Here is a 19,280-nt window from a genome sequence, read left to right on the forward strand (position 1 = left end):
GCTGGGGATGTTTCCAGGCGGACAGGAAGGTGAGGACAACCTCACGGGGCATCTGAGGAGAGAGCTTCGTGGAGGGGGACGAGAGTCTCTTGAACGTTCAGCCAATGACTCACGACCGGGCAGCTTGGGGATGGATGCAGAATGATGGGATGTTTGGGCAGCACAGACAGGGGCCCCCACCTTGGCCGGGACCCCTGGGACCCGGAATGGGAGCTCTGCCCGCCCCCGGATGCCCCGGAGTCAAGGGGGCCTGGGACTTCCCAGTTCTGTTCTGGAAGCCAAAGGCCACTGACCGCTCTCGTCCTCCCTGGCAAGGGGAAGCGCTCTGTTCCCCACGAACCCTCCCCCACAGGCCGGAAGCCAGACACAAGATGTCTTCACACACACATCCCCCCCAGATAGGGCTCCCTGGGAGCAATGACTCCCCAGTCCAATTAAACAGAGGATGTTCCCGGGTGACTCGGGCCCCTGGGATCATTTCAGCCCTGTGCTTCTCATTGCCAGCCCCACGCAAGCCCGGGGAAGCTGCGGGGGGAAGGGCAGAGAGCCTTCGGCCCCCCACCCACGCCCTGCACCCCGAGTCCAGCGCTCAGGGGCACGTCCACCCTGCCCACCGCGGCTGGGCCGCCTCACGAGCCGAACAGATTCAAGCGGCTCCAGGGGCACCAGGCGGAGAGGGCTGGCCCCCCCGGCAGGCCACAGGCCCCTGGGCATCAGAACCTTCCCCTCTCCTGTCCTGGCCGGCCCCTCACCCCCTACATAGCTGTGGATGACCTGTTACTCTCCAGCCTCCGGCTAACCCCTTCCCCTCAGGGCTGATGGCAGTCTGCTGGTCTGGGCCATGCCCCACACCTCACATGTGGCTTCTCCTCCTTGCTCTACTCCTGCTGAGTAGGTACGCTGTCACCCATTTCACAGACGAGGACACTGAGGCACCCAGAGCCTCAGACACAAAGTTTCCTCTTTCGACAACACTGTGTATTTCCGAACCTATCTCCCCAGGCCTAATATGGGGCAAGGCCGGCCCTACCCGTGTTTTTGCCTTGACTGAGGATTAAAGGGACCCTGTGTGTGCCAAGAAGAAAGAGGGGGTGGGGGAGACACCCAGTGGGAGTCCCAGTGCTTCTGCTGGGACGGCAACGGGGGTGTCGTGTCTCTGTCCTGCTCGCGGCAGGGACGGCCCAGGTCCGTGCCCGACACAGGCCAGCCTCGGTCTCGGGCAGAAGGACCCAGCATGCCTGCCCTTGCTTCCAGCCTCCTCACTCACCCGGGCCACAGACTGTGGACTTGACCCCCGTCTTCTCCAGCACTGGGACGCGGTTGATGGCACCTTCGATGTGCTGGGTGAACACGTCCCAGTCCAGGTCAAAGAGGCCAAAGGCAAACTTGTCTGACACCTGGGGAGGCAGGTGGGGGGAGCCGCCCAGTGGGAGCCGAGCCCGGCCAGTCTCCCCTGGGTTGGGGGGGTGACAGGGCTGGGCCCCTCAGGTCTCCTGCACCAACCCATCAGTGGGGCCCATCCCCTCCCTTCCCCCGTGCTGACCCAGGCCCCCCAGCTCTGCGCTGGACTCTTGCAATGGCCTCCACCTGGTCACCCTGCCTTCCTACCCTCCTTCGACCTTCTCCTAAGTCAGACCATGCCCTCTCTTGCTCTCCAGCAGCCCTGTGGCTCCCCGTGACTCTGTGGCCCACCGAGGCCTACAAGGGCAGGCCCTGCCCCCGTCCACCACTGGCCCACGGCCACACTGACCTTCCTTCAGCTCAAGGACAAGCTTGGCCAGACCTCGGGGCCTTCACCCCCGATCTGAGGCAGCTCCTCACTGACCGTGCTCTCTCCAGGGGGGCTCTGCTCTGACGTCACCTCCTCGGGGGGCCCTGTCCAACCACGGCGTGAAGGACAGGCCTCCACTCTTACGAGGCTTGTTCCCAACCTGCTGGCTTCCTTCAGCACAGGTCACCACTGCTTGTCTGTTTACTGTGGGTCTCCCTGCCCAAACACAGGCACCCCGGGACAGGGGCTTTCGTGCTGCTCTCCCTCGGTCCCCAGGAAGTAAAACAGAATCTGACCCAAGGTTGTCACTTAATCATTCGATGTCTGCATGAACCCAGGAGCAAGGGCGGCCCAGGCGTGCTCGAGGGGGCCGAGGGGGCCGCCCGACTTCCATGCAGCCCCAGAAGCTGCCGGGAGAGCCGCGGGGCCCGGACAGACGCCACTGCCGTGGGTCCGGGCTCAGGGTTGTTTGCTGTGGACACAGGGTTTTAACGTTTTTGTCGTCTTCCAAAGCTGTGATTTGACATCTCCACAGCCTGTAACTACTCTGCTGTTTGAGGCCAGCGCTCTCCCTGCCCCAGGTCTGGGTCTACCTGTGTGCCACATTCAGAGAAAACCGAGTTGACCCTTCTGGGGCCAAGGGACCTGCCATTTCTCAGGTGTGCACCCGAGGAGCTTCAGGAAGGTGGGCTTCCTGGAGGAAGGCTTCTCCACACTGAGACACAGCCCTGAACCACCCCCGTCCCCGATCCCTCTGTGTCTTACCTCCTCCCAGAAGATGGGGTTGGTCTCATAGCCACCCACAGACAAGGCATCTCCTTGGAGGCGGAGGTAGACAGAGGCATCGTGGTCGCGGACGTTCGGCATGTTCTGGAAGGCAGAGCAGAGAGGCCTCAGGGTCAGCCAGGGCTGGGCCGTGGGTCCAGTACCTCCGCCAGGGGGCACAGGCCCACGGTGGACTATGGTGCCTCCTTTTTGTAGGAGGGCAGAGTGGACCCGGGGTCTCAGGCTACAGCGTGGACAAACCACCCACGCTCAAGTCTCCCCTTCCCTAAACCCCATAAAACAGCAGCCGTAAGGAGAGCGAGGCGGGAGGGATGAGGTGTAGCCCACAACGCTAGGAGAGCCGCGGGGGGACAAGTGCACGCAGGAGAAAGGAACCAACGCTGGAGGGTGCGGAGCGGAGGCCACGCCCCAGCTCGGGTTCAGGGCGGGAAGACTGCACAAGTCCAGCCAGTGCCACCCTCCATCCCCTCCAATCAGTAGAGACCCAGCTTGTGGCAACCCAGCTCCCTCTGCAGGGGCCGACGGGCAGACTACCTGGTGTGTGTGCACACACGTGTGAATGTGAGAATGTGTGTATGCGTGTGCACATGTGTGAGTGGGAGACAAAGAGAATGTGTGTGAACGGGAAGACAGGCCAGGGTCTCTTCAAAGCAGTGGGCCCAGATCCCCTCCGTCCTCCCCAGCTAAGGCCCGGCCTGGGGACCCTACTGTGGAGACACGAAGTGGCCCGTGGAAGGCTCCAGATGCTGACACCAGGGCCGCTTGCCAAAAAGGATGGCTCACCCTCACCCCCTGTGAGATGCCCTCCCTCTCCAAGCTTCCAGTCGGCCTGTGGACTTAAAAGTGAAACCGGGGACTTCGGAGCTGTGACAAGACTGGGTCCGTGAAATAAGGTGTCATGGAAAAGGAACAATCCCAGATCAAGAAAGAGGTCTCGAAACAGGAGATGATCATCAAAATGAAAAATGCAACAGGCGGGTTGGATAAGACCATCTTCCATATAGGAAGCTAAACAAGATGAAGAAATGGAAATCAGGAAAGGAAAAAATAAGGAAATCACAAGGTCAACCCTAAAGGTCCAACATCCACCTTATCGGGGTTCCAGAAAGACAAACAGAGGAAATGGAGTAGAGGAACATCAGAGCAATGGGCCTGGACAACTTCTCAGATTGAAAGTCATGAATCTCCATATTAAAGGAGTCCTATCACGCCCCATGAACGGACAGGCCGGCACCGAGGCATGCTGGGGTGAAACATGGGAATAGCATCCTGGAGACTGAACGACCTGGAGCAGAGTCTCCAAAATTCCACAGACAATTTTATTTTATTTATTTATTTAAAAAAATTTTTTTTTAACGTTTATTTATTTTTGAGACAGAGAGAGACAGAGCATGAACGGGGGAGGGGCAGAGAGAGAGGGAGACACAGAATCCAAAGCAGGCTCCGGGCTCCGAGCTGTCAGCACAGAGCCCGACGCGGGGCTCGAACTCACAAACTGTGAGATCACGACCTGAGCTGAAGTCTGGTGCTTAACCGACTGAGCCACCCAGGCACCCCATCCACAGACAATTTTAGATGGAGAATTCTAGACCCCATCAATCCCTCAATCAAGTGTCCGGAAAGAATAAGGATTGTTTCAGACATGGATGAACACAAAAACATTTTACTTCCCATGTGCCCCTTCTCAGTAAGCAACCAGAGCGCATGCACATCAAGGATCCAAACAGAAGAGGTGTGAAGACGGCCCCAGGGTCAGAGCCGAGCAGAGGCCAAGAGGCAGGCAGCCCAGAAAAGAGCCACTCAGAAGAGCAGAAGGCTTCCTCCGGGGCAGGGAGAATGGGACATAGAGACTGTATGTGATTTCTCTGGTGTGCATGAGTTGTGCAGAACATACTATTGAGAGCTAGTTGACAGACATGTTGAAATGTTGGGGGGGGGGGTGGAAATGTGACAGTTATGAACATACATGCAAATAACCTCAACAAAATACCAGCCAACTGAACCCAGCAGCATACGAGAAGAGTGTATGCCATGACCTAATGGGGGTTATCCCAGGAATGCAAGGTTGGCTTGACATCTGAAAATAAATCCTTGTGATACACCATAGCAACAGACTAAAGGATGAAAACCAATCATTTCAATAGGTGCAGAAAAAGGATTTCCAACACCCTTCATGACAAAAACACTCAGCAATCTAGAAATAGGAGGGAACTTCCCGACAAAGGGTATCTAAGACACACCCACAGCTAAAACATACTTATTTTCAGCTCTTCCTTTAAGGTTAGCCCAACGATAGGATGTCTACCTCACCACTTCTACTCAGCATCATATCGGAGGTTCTAACTGAGGCAGCAATTAGACAAGAAAAAATAATGAGAGGCATTAACATTGGAAGAAGGAGTAAAACTTGCTTGCTGCAGATGACGTGATCTTACATATAGAAACCCCTAAGAAACCCACTAAAAAACTTTTACAACTAACAAAATAGTTCAATAAGGTGGCAGGATACAAGATCAATGCGTAACAGACAAAAATTATTGTATTTCTCCACTTCACTAATGATGAGCAAAAAAAAAAAAAAATGAAATGAAGAAAATAATTCCACCTAAGTCATCAAAAAGAATTTAAAAATACCCACAAATTTAACAAAAGAAGTGTAAAACTTGTACTCTGAAAACTCAGCAATATTTTTGAAAGAAATTAAAGAAGGCCTGAACGAGTGGAAAGACATCCCATGTTTACAAAATGAAGACTTGATATGGCGAAGATGATGTGCTCTCCAAACGGATCCAGATTCAACACGATCGCCGTTAAAATCGCAGCGGGCTTCTTGGCAGAAATCGACAAACTGATCCTAAAATTCATATGGAAATGCAAGGGACCCAGAATAGTTAAAACCATCTTGAAAAAGAAGGACCAAGCTGGGAGACTCACGCTTCCTGATTTCAAAACTCACTACAAGACCATTGTAATCAAGACACTAACACAAGGATACGCATATAGATCACTGGAATGGGGTTGACAGTCCAGAAATAAACCCGCACGTTTATGGTCACTGCTTTTCCACAAGGATGCCAAGGCCAGGCGAGGGGGAAGCCACGGTCATCAACACGTGGTGCCCGTGCGGCTGGCCACACGCAGAGAAGGAGGCTGGGCCCCTACCTCACACCATACACGAACCATAGTCAAAGTGGGTCCTAGACCTAAGAGTAAGAGCTAAACTATACGATTCTTAGAAGAAAACATGGGAGTAAGTCTTTGTGGTCTTGGGTTAGGAAATGCCTTCTGAAATATGACCCCGGAAGCACAAGCAACAAAAGAAACAATCCGTAAGTTGGATTTCACCAAAATCAAGCGCTTTTGTGCCGTCAACAACACCATCAAGAAAGGGAGAAGACAACCCACAGAATGGGAGGAAGTATCTGGAAGGCATAAATCTGGTAAGAGACTTGTACCCAGCATATAACAGGAACTCTTATAACTCAGTACAAAGACCAGTAACCCAATTTAAATGAGCAAGGTGTCTGAATAGACATTTCTCCAAAGAAGATGCACGAATGGCCAGTAAGCACATGGGAAGACGCTCACCATCATTAGCCAGTAGGGAAATGCAGCTCGAAACCCCAGTGAGATCCCACCTCACACCCACTAGGATGGCTGGGATCAAAGAGACAGAATCACCAGTGGTGGCGAGGACTTGGGGAAGTCACAACCCTCACCCACTGTGCGTGGGCACGTAAAACAGTGCACGTGCTTTGAAAACAATCTGACAGTTCCTCAAACAGTTAAACATAGAGTTACTATGTGACTCAGCAATTCCACTCCATGATATCTACTCAAGAGAAATGAACACGTATGTCAACACAAAAACATTTACACGAATGTTCATAGCAGCATTATTCATAACAGCCAAAAAGTGGAAACAACTCAAATGTCCGTCAACAGATGACTGGACAAATAAAAGGTGGTCTAGGATAGAATATTAGTTAGCCATTGAAAGGAATGAAATTCTGATATATGCACCACATGGATGAACTTTGAAAATGTCATACTGAGTGAAAGAAGTCAGACGCAAAAGGTCATATATGGTATGATTTCATTTTATTAAATGTCCAGAATAGGAAAATCCATAGAGATAGAAATCAGATTAGTGATTATCTAAGACTGAGGGTTGGGTGGGAAATGGGGAGTGACCGAAAATGGGTATGGGGTTTGGGGGGATGAAGGTAATGTTGATAGACAGACAGACAGATAGATAGATAGATAGATAGATAGAATTAGTGACAGTTACATAGAAAACTGAGCAACTGGAAAACAATAACTCCAGGAAACACAAAAGTCAGACACTATTTTGCTGAGGAGTTAACAATATTTACATTGTCATTATATTGCAAACACTGCCTACTGATTTCACCAAAAACAAACCAAAATCACTTTAGAAAGTGACCAAGAGTCAGGAGACGCCACGTCCCCTGCTGCTCTTTGGCTCTGGAGGAGCTGCCTTCCCTCATGGGCCACTTACCCTGGAGACGGGCACATGATGTGGGACTCCTCTGCCCCGTCTCCACGCAGAGACCAAAAGGGAAAACCTGGTGGATGCCCCTCCCTCCCACTCCAGTCTCCTAGTTAGCTGGACAACTAGGAGGACTGTTGTCAAGAACGTGTAAGAAGTTCTCCATAACGGAGCACTTCGGAAACAGTAATCATCATATCATTACTTCCATTGTCACTACAACTCTACAAACGCAACAGAAACTCTGGAGCTCCATAGAGCAGGACAGTGGGGACACCTGGTGGCCAGGGAAGTCCCAGACTTTTGCTCCAGCAGGATCAGTGTCCCCAGCTCCTGGCCCCAGCACACTGAGCTGCTATGAGTGCCCAGCACATGCTCAGTTCAGCCCCAAGGCGCCCTCTGGGCACTGTCACCGCCATCTCCACACAGAAGCCCCCCCCCCCCCACCCAGGTATGACCCCGTCCCACTGATGTCTCTGCCTCCGGACCTCAGCCCACTCCCTTGCATTATTTCTCCTGCTCCCCATCCATCCAAAACCTGTTGGCCGCTTCCTCTGGGAAGCCTTCCGGATTGTTCCAGCTTTCCCTAATCTCTTCCTCTGAAGCACCAGCTGGCCAGACCCCTCTGTGCCCCCTTGGTCCTGGTCATCGTCATCCTCACCACCGGCTACAGGCCAAGCACCGTGCTTGGCCCTTCACCTCGCGCAGTTATCACTCGTTTTGCAGAAAAGGAAACTGAGGCCCACCTAACACTATGACTTTCCTGGCTGCGTTATTGGGGGCTGAAATGCAGCCCCCGAGCCTGGGCTTTCCCATCGCTCGGTGCCCAAGCAGAATAGCTTCTGCAGAAGCGGGCAGAGGTTGGTGGGAAAGCCAGACCAGCAGAGAGCACTGGACACTCTGTTTGTCAGCCACAGACACTAGGCCCAGAGAGGGAAGGCGCCAGGTCATAGAGAAGCTGGGGGCAGTGCTTGGCCTGGACTCAGGCCTGGGTCAGACCCTCAGGGGTGCCCAGGGTAGCACAGCCCTGTGGCCACCCAAGGAGAGTGATCCCTCCCGGGGACACAGCCCCTGTCCTGCCCACAGGCTGTCCCCAGCTTTCCCCAGCTGTAGTCTGAGCCCACGGCGGCCTGAGGGCGACCCCTGGCGGCCACCCGGGGAGCCCTCCCCACAGAATCAGGGAGCACGTGGCACAGAGCAGCCCTTTGGAGGCCTCGGCGGGATCACATTAAACTCATCCACGAACAGGGGCAGGGGCAGGAGTGGTGGGGAGGCCACCTAGCAGCCAGCCACTGACGAGGGAAGCCAGGCTCTTCCAGGGCAGGGAGGAGGCTCCCAAGACCCTCTTTGCCGGGTCCCACTTCCCACTCTCCCAGCACCACCGTCAGGCCCCTCTCTGAACTGCCTGTGGGTCCCGCACCGCCCTCCTCCTGCCCTCTTCCTGCACTCCCTCCCTGGGCTGGGAGTCCCGGAAGAAGCCCTGTGCCGGCCTCCTCAGAGCCCTGCCCCACCACTGCCATTGCGCCCCCATCAGCCTGCTCCGGATTTGCTCCTTTGCCTGTCCGTACCTCCCCCCAGCTTCACCCAGACAAGAACCGGGTCCTTCTCTCCGTCACGTCACAGCCCTGGTTTCTAGGATAGGGCCTGAGACGCAGCAATGTTTGCGGGGTGTGAGCAGGGTGAAGGAGGGAGGGTTACATGGAATGGGAGGTAAATGGGTTAATAAACAGATGGATGATGAGGGAGGGAGGGAGAAATGAAGGGGTAGAAGAATGGAGGGCTGGAGGGCGGGAGTGAGGGAGGGGTGGAGGGGTGAAAGGAGGGAGGGGCGAAGGGAAGGGGAGGAGTGGAGGGGTGGAGGAAGGGAGGGGCGGAGGGAGGGGGAGGGGGAGGGGTGGAGGGAGAGAGGGGCGAAGGGAGGGGGACGGGGTGGAGGGGTAGGATGGAGGGGGAGGCTGGAGGGTGGAGGGTTGGAGGTTGGAGGGCTGGAGGGAGGGGAGGAGGGGTGGAGGGAGGGAGGGGTGGAGGGAGGGAGGGAGGGAGCAGAGAAAGGGAGGGGGGAGGGATGAAGGTGTAGAAGGATTGAGGGCTGGAGGGTGGAGGGCTGGAGGGCTGGAGGGAGGGGTGGAAGGAGGGGTGAAGGGGTGGAGGGAGGGAAAGGCGAAGGAGGGGGGAGGGATGAAGGGGTAGAAGGACGGAGGGCTGGAGGGGTGGAGGGGTCTCCCTTGGGGAGGACCTGAGGGTGGGGAGTCCGTGCCAGGACTGGCACCCGGGGCATATCTGGGGAACGCAGACACACGGGGGTCCCCCGAAGAGGTACCTGGGGCACAGAACATGGCAAAGCACTGACTGACTGCACCAGGCAGGACAACCTTGGGCGTCAGTGCGGGGCTGTGCCCCGAGGGTATAGGGGGTCAGCACCAGCAGGGTCACACCTGTGTTACTTCATTTAACCGTCACCCCACCCCAAACACCCATAACATAATGGGGTTATGATGCCCATTTCACAGATGAGGTGGCTGAGGCTCAGGGTGGCGAGCCACCTGCCAAGTGCTAGGACTCAGAGCCAGGTCCCTGCGCCTCCCACAGTCTATGTACCTGGATCCCCTCAATGCGCTCGGTGACGACGTAGGCATGGTGCATGGCCACCAGCGGGACCTTGACTCCGGCCATCCGGCCCACAGCGCTGGCCCACACTCCTGCGGGCAGAGCAGGGAAAGGTCAGCACTGCTGTGCCTGGAGGGGCGGCGGTGGTGCCAGGTGGGGTGGGGCGCCTGTGCAGGCACCTCTGTCCCGGGGCGATTCCTCTACGTCATACCCAGGCCCCTCCCTGCCCCCCCCCCCCCCCAGAGAAAGGCCCGGCTGCTCCCTCAGCCAGCGTGGCCACCCGAGAGCCAGGGGACAGTCCTGCTCACCTGCACAATTGACCACGCAGGGCGTCTGGATGGAGCCGTGCTCTGTCTCCACGGCTGCGACCCGCCGCACCCCAAAGTCGTCGGTCCGCACACGGATGCCGGTCACGGGGCAGTTCTCGATGACCTGGGGGCGAGAGGGGCTGCTTCCAGAGCCATGCAGGGCTCCCCGAGGGTGCTGACCACCCCTGATGTCCCCCTGCCTCGCCTGGACGGGACCTGGGGCACCGTCGGGGAAGTGGGGAGACCATGGTGCTGGAAACTAGCCCCAGGAGCTCCTTGACTTGAGGAACTTGATCCCAGACCCGGGGCTCTTTCTCACAAAGTGGCTTTTAAAAAGCAAGGCTCGAGTCGCTAACGGGTGTCTGCGGTCTAGTCCTTCGGTAAAAAGGTCACCGATCAGTGTGGCTTCCTTCCACGTTGTATACAAGTGTATCTTCCTAAACACGTATTTGGGGTCAAACTAAAATCTCAACATTTTTCCCCTCTGGGTGATTTTCATTTCTTCTCTTTTGCTTTTCTGTCCTTTCCAATAAGTTCTACAACTCTGTGTTTATCTCGGATAAAAGACGAAACTCAAGAAGACATCCGGAGAGGACTCCCTTGTCTAGCATGGCCAGAGCCTCGGGGAAGGAAGGAGGGCCGACATCCCCCCGAGGCACTGCCCACCTTTGCAGGGGCAGATCAAAAGGCTCAGAGAGGCTGTCCCCGGCCCAAGGTCACACAGCAGAGAGAATGGCACCTGTTTCCTTTCCTTGGGCTCTTGGGGTTCTTGGGGCCAGGAGCGGGGGGCACAGGGCCAGGCGGCCTTTGGTACCTGGGCTCCCCGGGCAGCAGCAGCCCTGGTGAGGGCAGTACACGTGCCGGCCGGGTCCATCGTACCGTCGTGCGGCACATACAGGGTCCCGTACAGGTCGTCCACGTTCATGAGCGGGTACAGTGCCTTCGTCTCGGCCGGGCTCAGCACGTGGGACTCCACGCCATACGCCTTGCCCAACTAGAGGGACCCAAAGGCAAGTAAGTCAGCCCTCGGGGAGCAGATATCCTCTGGCCGCTCTCCTCCCGGTCTGGGCCTCTGGGCCTCCGAGCTGCAGCTCCAACCTTGCCTCCTCCAGGAAGTTCCCCTGGGGGCATGGGGTGATAATGGCTTCTGTGGTTGACACCCCTAACGGGCTCAGACCAGTCTCTGGTGAGGAAGGGGCTTCTTACAGAAACAAACATTTTGGGCCTGAGGACCAGATTCCCCAGTCGGACCAGCTCCCAGGAGGCCAACCCGATCCTGGGTCCCAGGCCCCTGGCTTAGCAGGACTGGCCACACCGGCACATTTGATTGGCCCACGGGCAGCCAATCAAGTGTCCCCAGGTATCACAAGGGGACACGCCCCACCCAACTAGAAAGAAGCTGAGCCAATCGGATTCTCTGTCTCAGAATGAAAGTGGCTGAGGCTTCAGGGACCTGCTGGGAACTTGGGCTGGAAGGTTGGGGCTGGGGCTTTCTTTGGAGGCCTCGGTCCCAGCTGACGAGCGAGCCCAGGGGCAGGACGAGGCCGAATGGGGCCAGCGCCTCTGCCCAGGAACCGACACCTGCCCTGGTGAAGACAGCTGCCCCTGCCTGCAGCCTGGGGTCCCAGGGGACTCAGCATCCCTGTGACAATGAGCCCCTGCTGGCCACACTGCTCACTGCGCCCTGAGCGGGCATTCAGTCGGTGCTCTATAAGGGGACAGATGGCTGGAGACGCCGGCCTCACCCATGTCCCCACCTCAATATAAGGCTCTTCAGCAGCATAAAGCTTTCTCCTTGTCGGGGACGCCTCCTGGTGAATGCGACCTCCTACTGATCCTGCCTCCCCTGAGCACAGCCCGGTGACGGTAACAGCTCCACTGTGGGGCCTCCCCCGTGTCCGGGGCTCGGCGACCGTGCTCCACAACACGGTCCCATTTTGAAGGCGAGCATGCCAAGGCTCGCCTGTCCCAGGTGGCCCGCCAGCAAGGGCTCCTTCCCTGAGCCATGCTGCCCCGTCCCCACCCCGCCGGTGCCAGGCCCGAGCTCCCACCCACCGACATGAGCCTCTTGTACTCATCCAGACGCTGCCGGTTGGATGCTATGAACAGGCCCCCATTCTGGATCCAGCCCGTGTGCAACCCCGTCTCCTCCTCCAGGTCGTGGCTCACCACACGCCGGGTGTGGGCCAGAAGCTCCACCTCCACGTCGCTGGGCCGAAGCTGCCACAGCAGGCCTGGCCGGGAAGGGGCAGGGCACCATCAGTTCCCGGCGAGGCGGTGGGGCACCCCTTCCTCCCTCCCGGCAGGCCCCGGGCTCCCAAAGAACAGGCGGCGGGCCTGGGTCTTTCTCTGAAGGCCATGGGGGACTTGGAGAGGCAGATGGGCAAGAACTCACAGCACCGGGCGCCTGGGGGGCTCGGTCAGCTAAGCATCCGACTGGGGCTCAGGTCACGATCTCGTGGCTCGTGAGGTCGAGCCCCACCTTGAGCCCCACGTCGGGCTCTGTGCTGACAGCGAGAGGCCTTCCTGGGACTCTCTCTCTTTCTTTCCGCCCCCACCCCACCACCACTGTGCACGCTCCCTCTCTCTCTAAGAATAAATATAACTTAAAAACAAATCACAGGGTCCAAGATGATTTGGGGACGGGGCTCCTGGTCCCTGGGCACCTCAGATTGTGGCACTATCGAAGGTCCTATTTATGAACACTTTCCGCGTGCCAAGCCCAGGGCTCAGCCTGTCACAGGCTGACAGAACAGCCCCCTGGGGTCAGCATGATTAGTTTACGGTGACATTAAATGGCACCAAACAGTTCCACTCTCGGGACAGCAGAGCAGGTGACGATGGGGCCAGGACCCCGACCCAGGACCGACAAGCCCAGGTGCAGGCTGTCGAGCAGCAAAGCCGCTCCATTCAGAGCAGAGTGTGGGGCGTGGGTGGCCAGGGCTGAGGCCGGTCTCACAGCGACGGGACGGTGGGAAGGCAGAGGCAGCGGTGTACAGGCCTGAGCGCGAGGCCCGGACTGCTTCCCGACTCCACGTCCGGTGGCCTCACGCTGGCAGCATGACGTTAGCCAAGGTGGGGGTGTTTACCCCCCAGAAACTGGCAAACTTAACCCAGGACCCGGGGTTAAGGCAGAAGGTCGGCTGCGTGCATACCGTAGGTGCCTCATGCGTGCCCACTGGTTAGCTAGCAGGTTGAGACTCACGGACGCACCTGGAGCCCATGGAGGACACCGCTCTGCATCGCCCCGATGGCTCCTTCCCCGTCTGTGCTCCAGACCCGCCGGAGGACCCCCCTCATCCACAGCGGCTCTGTCTGGGGAGGGGTGTCTGCTCCCGGAACAGACAGCTGTCTGGGCCCCCAGCTCCGGTGACGGCCCCGCTCCCTCCTCCCCACCTCTGCTCTTCAGAGACGTGGGGGGCCAGGAGGACCCCCCACCTTCGGATGAACCCGTGTCTTCTGTGCCCCTCCTCCTCCAGCGCGGCTGCCTCGGGCTGCCAACCCGGAATCAGCCCCTTCCAGCACCCCCCTGCCCCGGCCCCTACCTGCCGTGTGCCAGGTGGTCCCGGAGGTCAGCCGCTCCCGCTCCAGCAGCACTGCCCCGCTCACGCCCAGCTTGGCCAGGTGGTACAGGGTCTGGCAGCCCAAGCTGCCCCCGCCGATGACCACCACGTGGGCTGTGCTGGGCAGGGGCTGGCTTGGGCCCCGGGCCACCGTCGAGGGGCCCTGGGGGTCCTTCAGGGTCCGCCGGTATGGCACGCTCTTCTCGGCGGTGGGGCCGGCCTGGCCGGTCAGGGCGCGCAGCCCCAGGCCCCGCGTCCGGCTCCGGCGAGGGCATGTGGCGGCCACACGCAGGGCTCTGCTCAGCGAGGCCATGGGGACTCCAGACTCAGCACCGCAGGGAGCTGGGGAGAGAGCCAGGGCTGGCTGCGGCGTGGAGGGGTGGGGGCTGCACCAGGTGATACCGGGGGGGGAGGGGGGGGAGACAGCCTCCCATACCCTCCAGGCCCTCCTTCCTCTGCCTCCCCGGGGGCCCGAGTGCACCTGCAGCCCAGTGCTCAGGGACTGAGGGCCTGTGGGCCTTGGCGAGCCCAGGGCGACCGTGGTGGGAGGCAGGAGGTCCCTGCCAGCCCAGGGGCGGGCTGCTGGAGTAGGTCGTCGAGGGGACATGATTGCAGGTTGACCCACGAGCTGGACCCAGGCAGTCAGAGGCCCCTCACCCCCTCCCCCATCCCGGGAATGTACATTCTGCCCCCGTTCCCACAATGGGAGCCGTTTTCAGGAACGAAGGCTCGAGGGAGCAAAGCATCGCTGAGACCCTCTGGACAGTTCGAGTGACTGAGCCCCGTAAGGCCGCTGCAGAAACTAAGATCTGGCAGGTGGGTGCAGAGACCCACTGTCTCCCGGCCCCGAGACGGGCCTCGTTGCGAGGCCCCTTGCTTGCTAACCCTGCCACCTGCTACCGACAGTGGCCTGCTTCTGTCCGTCTCTCCTCGCCCTCCGTGGACGGACATGGACAGTGAACCGGGCTGTGACAGAGCACTGGCCCTGGGCTGGGGGGGTGGGGGTGTCAGGGGCACAGGGGAGGTGGGGAGCAGGGGGCCGATAGGAGACCTGGGGAAGTAGGGTCACCGGTGAGGGAGGGCAGGGATGGGGGAGGGGACCTGAGCGCTGAGGACAAGCAGGAGCTCAGGTGTCAGGGGGATCCAGGACCCAGAGAGATGACCTCCAGAGGGGGAGAGGCAGGCTGCAGGGGGAGGGGGCTCAGGACACTGGGCAGGGTATCTTCCTGAGCACCGCGCCCCACGTCCCACAGGTCTGCAGGAAGAGCCCCCGGCACCGCGGTGTGGTGATGGGACAGGTTTGGCAGTGGGGGGGAGACCGAGGGAGGTGTCAGTCCCCAGAGGGCCTGGGGCAGGGGCCATGGTGAAGGAGTCACCTGGGCACACAGATGGGAGCGTGGGGGTGGGGGTGAGGGAGGGGAAGCCTCCTCCCTGCCCCTCTGCCTCCTCCTCGGTGTCCCCCAGGGGCCTTCAGGGCTCACTTCAAATCCCTCCTCCTTCAGGAAGCCCTCCCAACCAGAAAAGTCACATAATTACAAGAACACGACAGGAGGCCCACCTCCTAAGGAGCGAAGGGGCCAAGAGGTGTCTCCCTGGGGACGTATCCTGCCCGCCATGGGGAGGGGCCTCCCGGGCCCCCTTCTGGGGTCAGCAGGACAAGCAAGAGGCATTTAGTGGCGAATGTGAGGTGCACGGGTGCCACCTACAGTCATAGTCATGACTGATATTTATGACCTCGTTAACTTAATTTAAAAAGTCGACCTCTGGGGCGCCTGGGTGGCTCAGTCGGTTGAGCGTCCGGCTTCAACTCAGGTCACGATCTTGTGGTTTGCGAGTTCGAGCCCCGTGTCGGGCTCTGTGCTGACAGCTCGGAGCCTGGAGCCTGTTTCCGATTCTGTGTCTCCCTCTCTCTCTGCCCTCCCCCGTTCATCCTCTGTCTCTCTCTGTCTCTCAATAATAAATAAACATTAAAATTTAAAAATAAATAAATAACAAATAAATAAAATAAAAAGTAGACCTGTTTCCAAGAGTGTGCCAGGTGCCAAACTTCCTCCTTCAGCAACCGAGAAATGCTCTCAGGTCAGTATGACTGCTGTCCCCATTTTACAGGGGAGGAGAGCAAGGTGCCGGAAGGCTAAGGTGGCCAAGGTCACAGGGCGGCCGAGTGGCCGAGCACAGCCCAGGCCTGCAGGCTCTCCCGGGACCTGGTCTGGGGGAGGGGAGCCTCGCGGCCACACCTGTTCCACCTCAACAGTGGGGACGCGGGTGGGGGGGCCCAGCTCTCCCGCTGCTCGGGGCTGCCCCGGCGCCCATCCCCCCCAGCGGGGTGGGGGCGACAAGGCATCTCAGTCCCTCTGCCCCCCTTTGCCCCCCAGTCTAAAGGCCCACCTGCCTCCTGCCCACAGAGGGGCTCCCCGGCCACGTATCTGAACTTACCTTCTGTCTCCAAAGTGCCCTAATCTTCCAGGAACCCCCAACAGTGGCGCCCTGCCAGTGGAAAGTCGGCGTCACGTGGCTGTGGGGCACGTTCAAGGCTGGGCATCCGCCCCCGCGCCCGCCCGCGCTGCCCCGTCCCCGCTCCCGTCCGGCCAGCTCAAGTGCCTCCCGCCCCGGGGGCCGCCACGTGCCCCCTCCCCACCCTCCGGTGGCCCGCGGAGTCTCCCAGGGGGCGGGGACGGGGCCTGGGGCTCTCCCAGGGCCGCGGGGCCGCCGGTGCTCCCCCCACCCGAAGCAGCTGCTTCGACGTGAACTCGCTCTCCGGCCCCGCTGACCCTCTCCCGCCCGGTCAGCAGCGTGGCCCGTGCGTTCCCCGGGGTGAGGGCGCAGGGCAGCCCAGGGCGCGGGGGCATTAGGACGGGGTGGGGACTTGAGCGACGCTGTCACCTGAGCTGTGAAGCCGGAGCCAGAGGAGCGCTCCTCAGAGGCTGTGGGGTGAAGGAGGTTGACGGAGCCTCCGCCTGGTGAAGGAGGGCTCGCGCCCTCGCAGCCCGAAGGTTCCTGCAGCCAGAGGCGGAGAGAAGTCTTGATCTGTCCCAACCCCGCCCACCCAGGGGAGGGCCCGGGCCCTGCCCCTCCCGGGGGGGGGGGGGGGGGACCTCCAGCCGGCCACTGCTCCGCTTGGCGCCCCCTGCCAGTGCCTGGCCCGGGGGCTGCAGGGTGCCGTCCCTTCCTTCCTCCTCAGCAGCTTCCCAGCCGGAACCGGGCGGCCCGCCCCCGGCCCGCCCCCGGCCCGCCCCGCCAGCCCCTGTCGCCGCCCACCACCACCCCCCCCCCCCCCGCCGGGAGGGACCGCCCACCGCCTCTGGCTTCTTGGCTGCCGGGGCCGCAAGCATGTGGGCGGCAGACCAGTCCTGTGGACCCTGAGGCCCCATTAACCCTGGGTGTTGGGGCGGGTGACCTCACCTCATCTCTAAAACAGGGGTTACAGGTACGCTCCGGTGCCCCCGTGCACCCCTGCCTGCCCGTGCCTGTCTGTGCTCTCCGATGCCCCCAAATGAGCTTAGCACAGGTGACGTGGGCAAAAAGTGCTGGGTAAGCAACAGGGTTGTGCCAGGCCCCTTGGCTCGTGAGGGCCCCTGGGGAGGGGATCCAGGGCCTTCGCAAGCACCTGCCTGTCCAGCTCTGGCTTGCTTGCTCCCGGGGGAGGGGTGCCCACCGCCTTCAGAGGCAAGCCAGAAAGTCTGGCTGTCTGCACTCTGCCCTCCAGAACTCCTGGATCCCTCCAGGAGGGAGGGAGATGTCGCTTTGAGAGATGTCCCTGAGCCTCTGGCTTGCCAGCTGCACAGTGCCCAGCTCCCCTGGGCAGGAATGCCTGCCTCCATGTGACTGCTGGGGACCTTGGGACCCAGAGAGGAGGGGCGTCAGCCTGCCTTGGGCCACACAGAAGCCTTCGCTCTGACTCTGGACCTAAGCCGTTCAGTCTCTGCCCAGAGGAGAGACCACTCACTCCCCTGCTCGCCCCTCTCCCCCCCCCCCCGCCCCCCACCAAGGAAGGTCGCCCCGCAGGTGCAAGGCTTCGCTGGATGGTGCTCGGGCCAAGGGCAGGGGGCCCAGCCTGCTCACTCAGCACACGGTGGGCCAGGCCAGCAGCCTGGGGCCAGGCTGCACTCACTCTGAGGTGAAGGACAGGTCAGACAGAGTGAAGACGGAGCGTGGCCACAGCGTCCTCAGACCACTAGGCATGAGGTGCACCGGGGACACAGCGGTTGCTGTGGCCCCAAGGCAGCGGCCGAGGCAGCCCGGGCCTCTCCTGGCCCTGCACTCAGAGACAAGCAGCGGTTGCAAAATTGTCCCAAGCCAAGCGAGCAGCAGAGTTGCCCTGGACTTTGGACAAGGGGTGGTGGCTGGCGGGCCAGGCCTGGCCGTGGGTCAGCGTTGTAGGATAGGTGATTGGTCAGGCCCGGCTCGGGTCCGGGACAGGTGGATGGGCCACCTCGTCTCCCCAGGCTGCTGGGGGCACAGCTCCAGAGGTGGGCAGGCTCCAGCCAGGGACGCTGAGGCAGGGCTGTCTCCTCTGGCCGAGCCTCAGTTTCCCCATCTGGGGCGCAAGGACTATAACCCCTGTAGTGTCAGTTTTAGGGAAGTTTTGTAAATTTCCCTGCCTATGTTACCTTCTGCTTCCAGTGCATTTTGAAGAGAGCCGTGGTGCAACGCGGAGTGACAGTTGACCCTTGAGGGTGAGGGGTCACCCCCAGTGCCAGGCCTCCCCCTGTCCCTGGACCGACACCCTGGCGGGCTGCCCCCTGCCCGCATGGCCTGCATGCACCGGGGCCAGCACCCTCCTTGCCCGGGCGGCCCTCCCCACAGGCCCTGGCCGGCCCTCCGCCCCCACCCGCTGGCCAGGCCTCCGGGACAGAGGGAGGCGTCTGCAGGCCGCCCTCTGACTGGGCAGAAGTCCAAGGTGGAGCAGGGGGATGGGCGGGGGGAGGAGCCTCCTCCAGAGAGCTCCCTGCGTGGCCCTGCAAAAGAGGGACACTACATAACAACAGGGCAGCACTCGCCGGCGCCAGTGGCCTCTGCAAGGTGCTCCGGGGGCCTCACTGGGGGACAAGCCATGAGCGCTCTACACGTGTCACCTCAGAGAAAAGAAAAGACCGGTGCCGTTGACTGAGGCACAACACAGCCAAGGGGTGTCAGGCAGGGCAATCCAGGGAGCAGGGAAGTTTCCAGAAAGACTTTGAGGGCTGGAATTAGAACGCTTCCAAGATTTTCTTTTTTCCAAGAGAGACCCTACAAAAACATCAACTCCCCCCATGGCTTCATGACGACAGGGTGTTTCTTCATCCGGGGCTAAGGGGTGGTCCTCCCCTCAGAGGCAGGCGGCTCCCTCCCCGCCTCGCACACTCAGGGCTGCGGCCACTTGGGCACAGCTGTTCCTACCAGTGGGAGGCCGAAGGGTCCCTCCACACCCCTGGGACCCACACGGCGGGTGTGGGCGGCTCCGTGCAGGGCCCCAAGGCTCCCGCTTCACTCTGATTTGTTCCGCAAAGTATTTGTGAGCGAAATAGTGTGTGTGTAGTTGGGGGGGGGGGGAGGGGGCGGGGAACTGGTTGCTCCTTCTGCGGGGCCAGGCCGACTGAGGGTTTCACGGGTCACCTGGGGCTGCCACACTGAGCTTCAGGCGCCACACTGCCCAGGGGAGGGGGACAGAACGGAGCTTCGGAGGGAGACCCTGCAGAGGCTGTTGGAAGCGGGAGATGGAAAAGCAGTGACCACGGACAGAAGACCCCCCC

The 19,280-nt window shown here is 60.1% G+C and overlaps 1 protein-coding gene across 1 annotated transcript in view; it reads right to left on the reverse strand.

Annotated features, from left to right (window-relative positions):
• SARDH (sarcosine dehydrogenase) overlaps positions 1-16,745 on the reverse strand; it is a 60,414-nt gene extending 43,669 nt beyond the window's left edge. The window contains exons 1-9 of the mRNA XM_058693628.1: positions 16,432-16,745; positions 15,985-16,035; positions 13,531-13,890; positions 12,041-12,219; positions 10,800-10,979; positions 9,986-10,109; positions 9,669-9,769; positions 2,537-2,641; positions 1,268-1,397 (exon numbers count right to left, since the gene is read on the reverse strand). Coding sequence (XP_058549611.1) covers positions 1,268-1,397; positions 2,537-2,641; positions 9,669-9,769; positions 9,986-10,109; positions 10,800-10,979; positions 12,041-12,219; positions 13,531-13,861 — 1,150 coding nt within the window. The 5' untranslated portion in view covers positions 13,862-13,890; positions 15,985-16,035; positions 16,432-16,745. The remainder of the gene's footprint in view (positions 1-1,267; positions 1,398-2,536; positions 2,642-9,668; positions 9,770-9,985; positions 10,110-10,799; positions 10,980-12,040; positions 12,220-13,530; positions 13,891-15,984; positions 16,036-16,431) is intronic.
• Positions 16,746-19,280: the final 2,535 nt, after the last annotated feature.

This window comes from Neofelis nebulosa, chromosome 12, assembly GCF_028018385.1.
Source record: "Neofelis nebulosa isolate mNeoNeb1 chromosome 12, mNeoNeb1.pri, whole genome shotgun sequence".
Taxonomy (NCBI): Eukaryota; Metazoa; Chordata; class Mammalia; order Carnivora; family Felidae; genus Neofelis; species Neofelis nebulosa.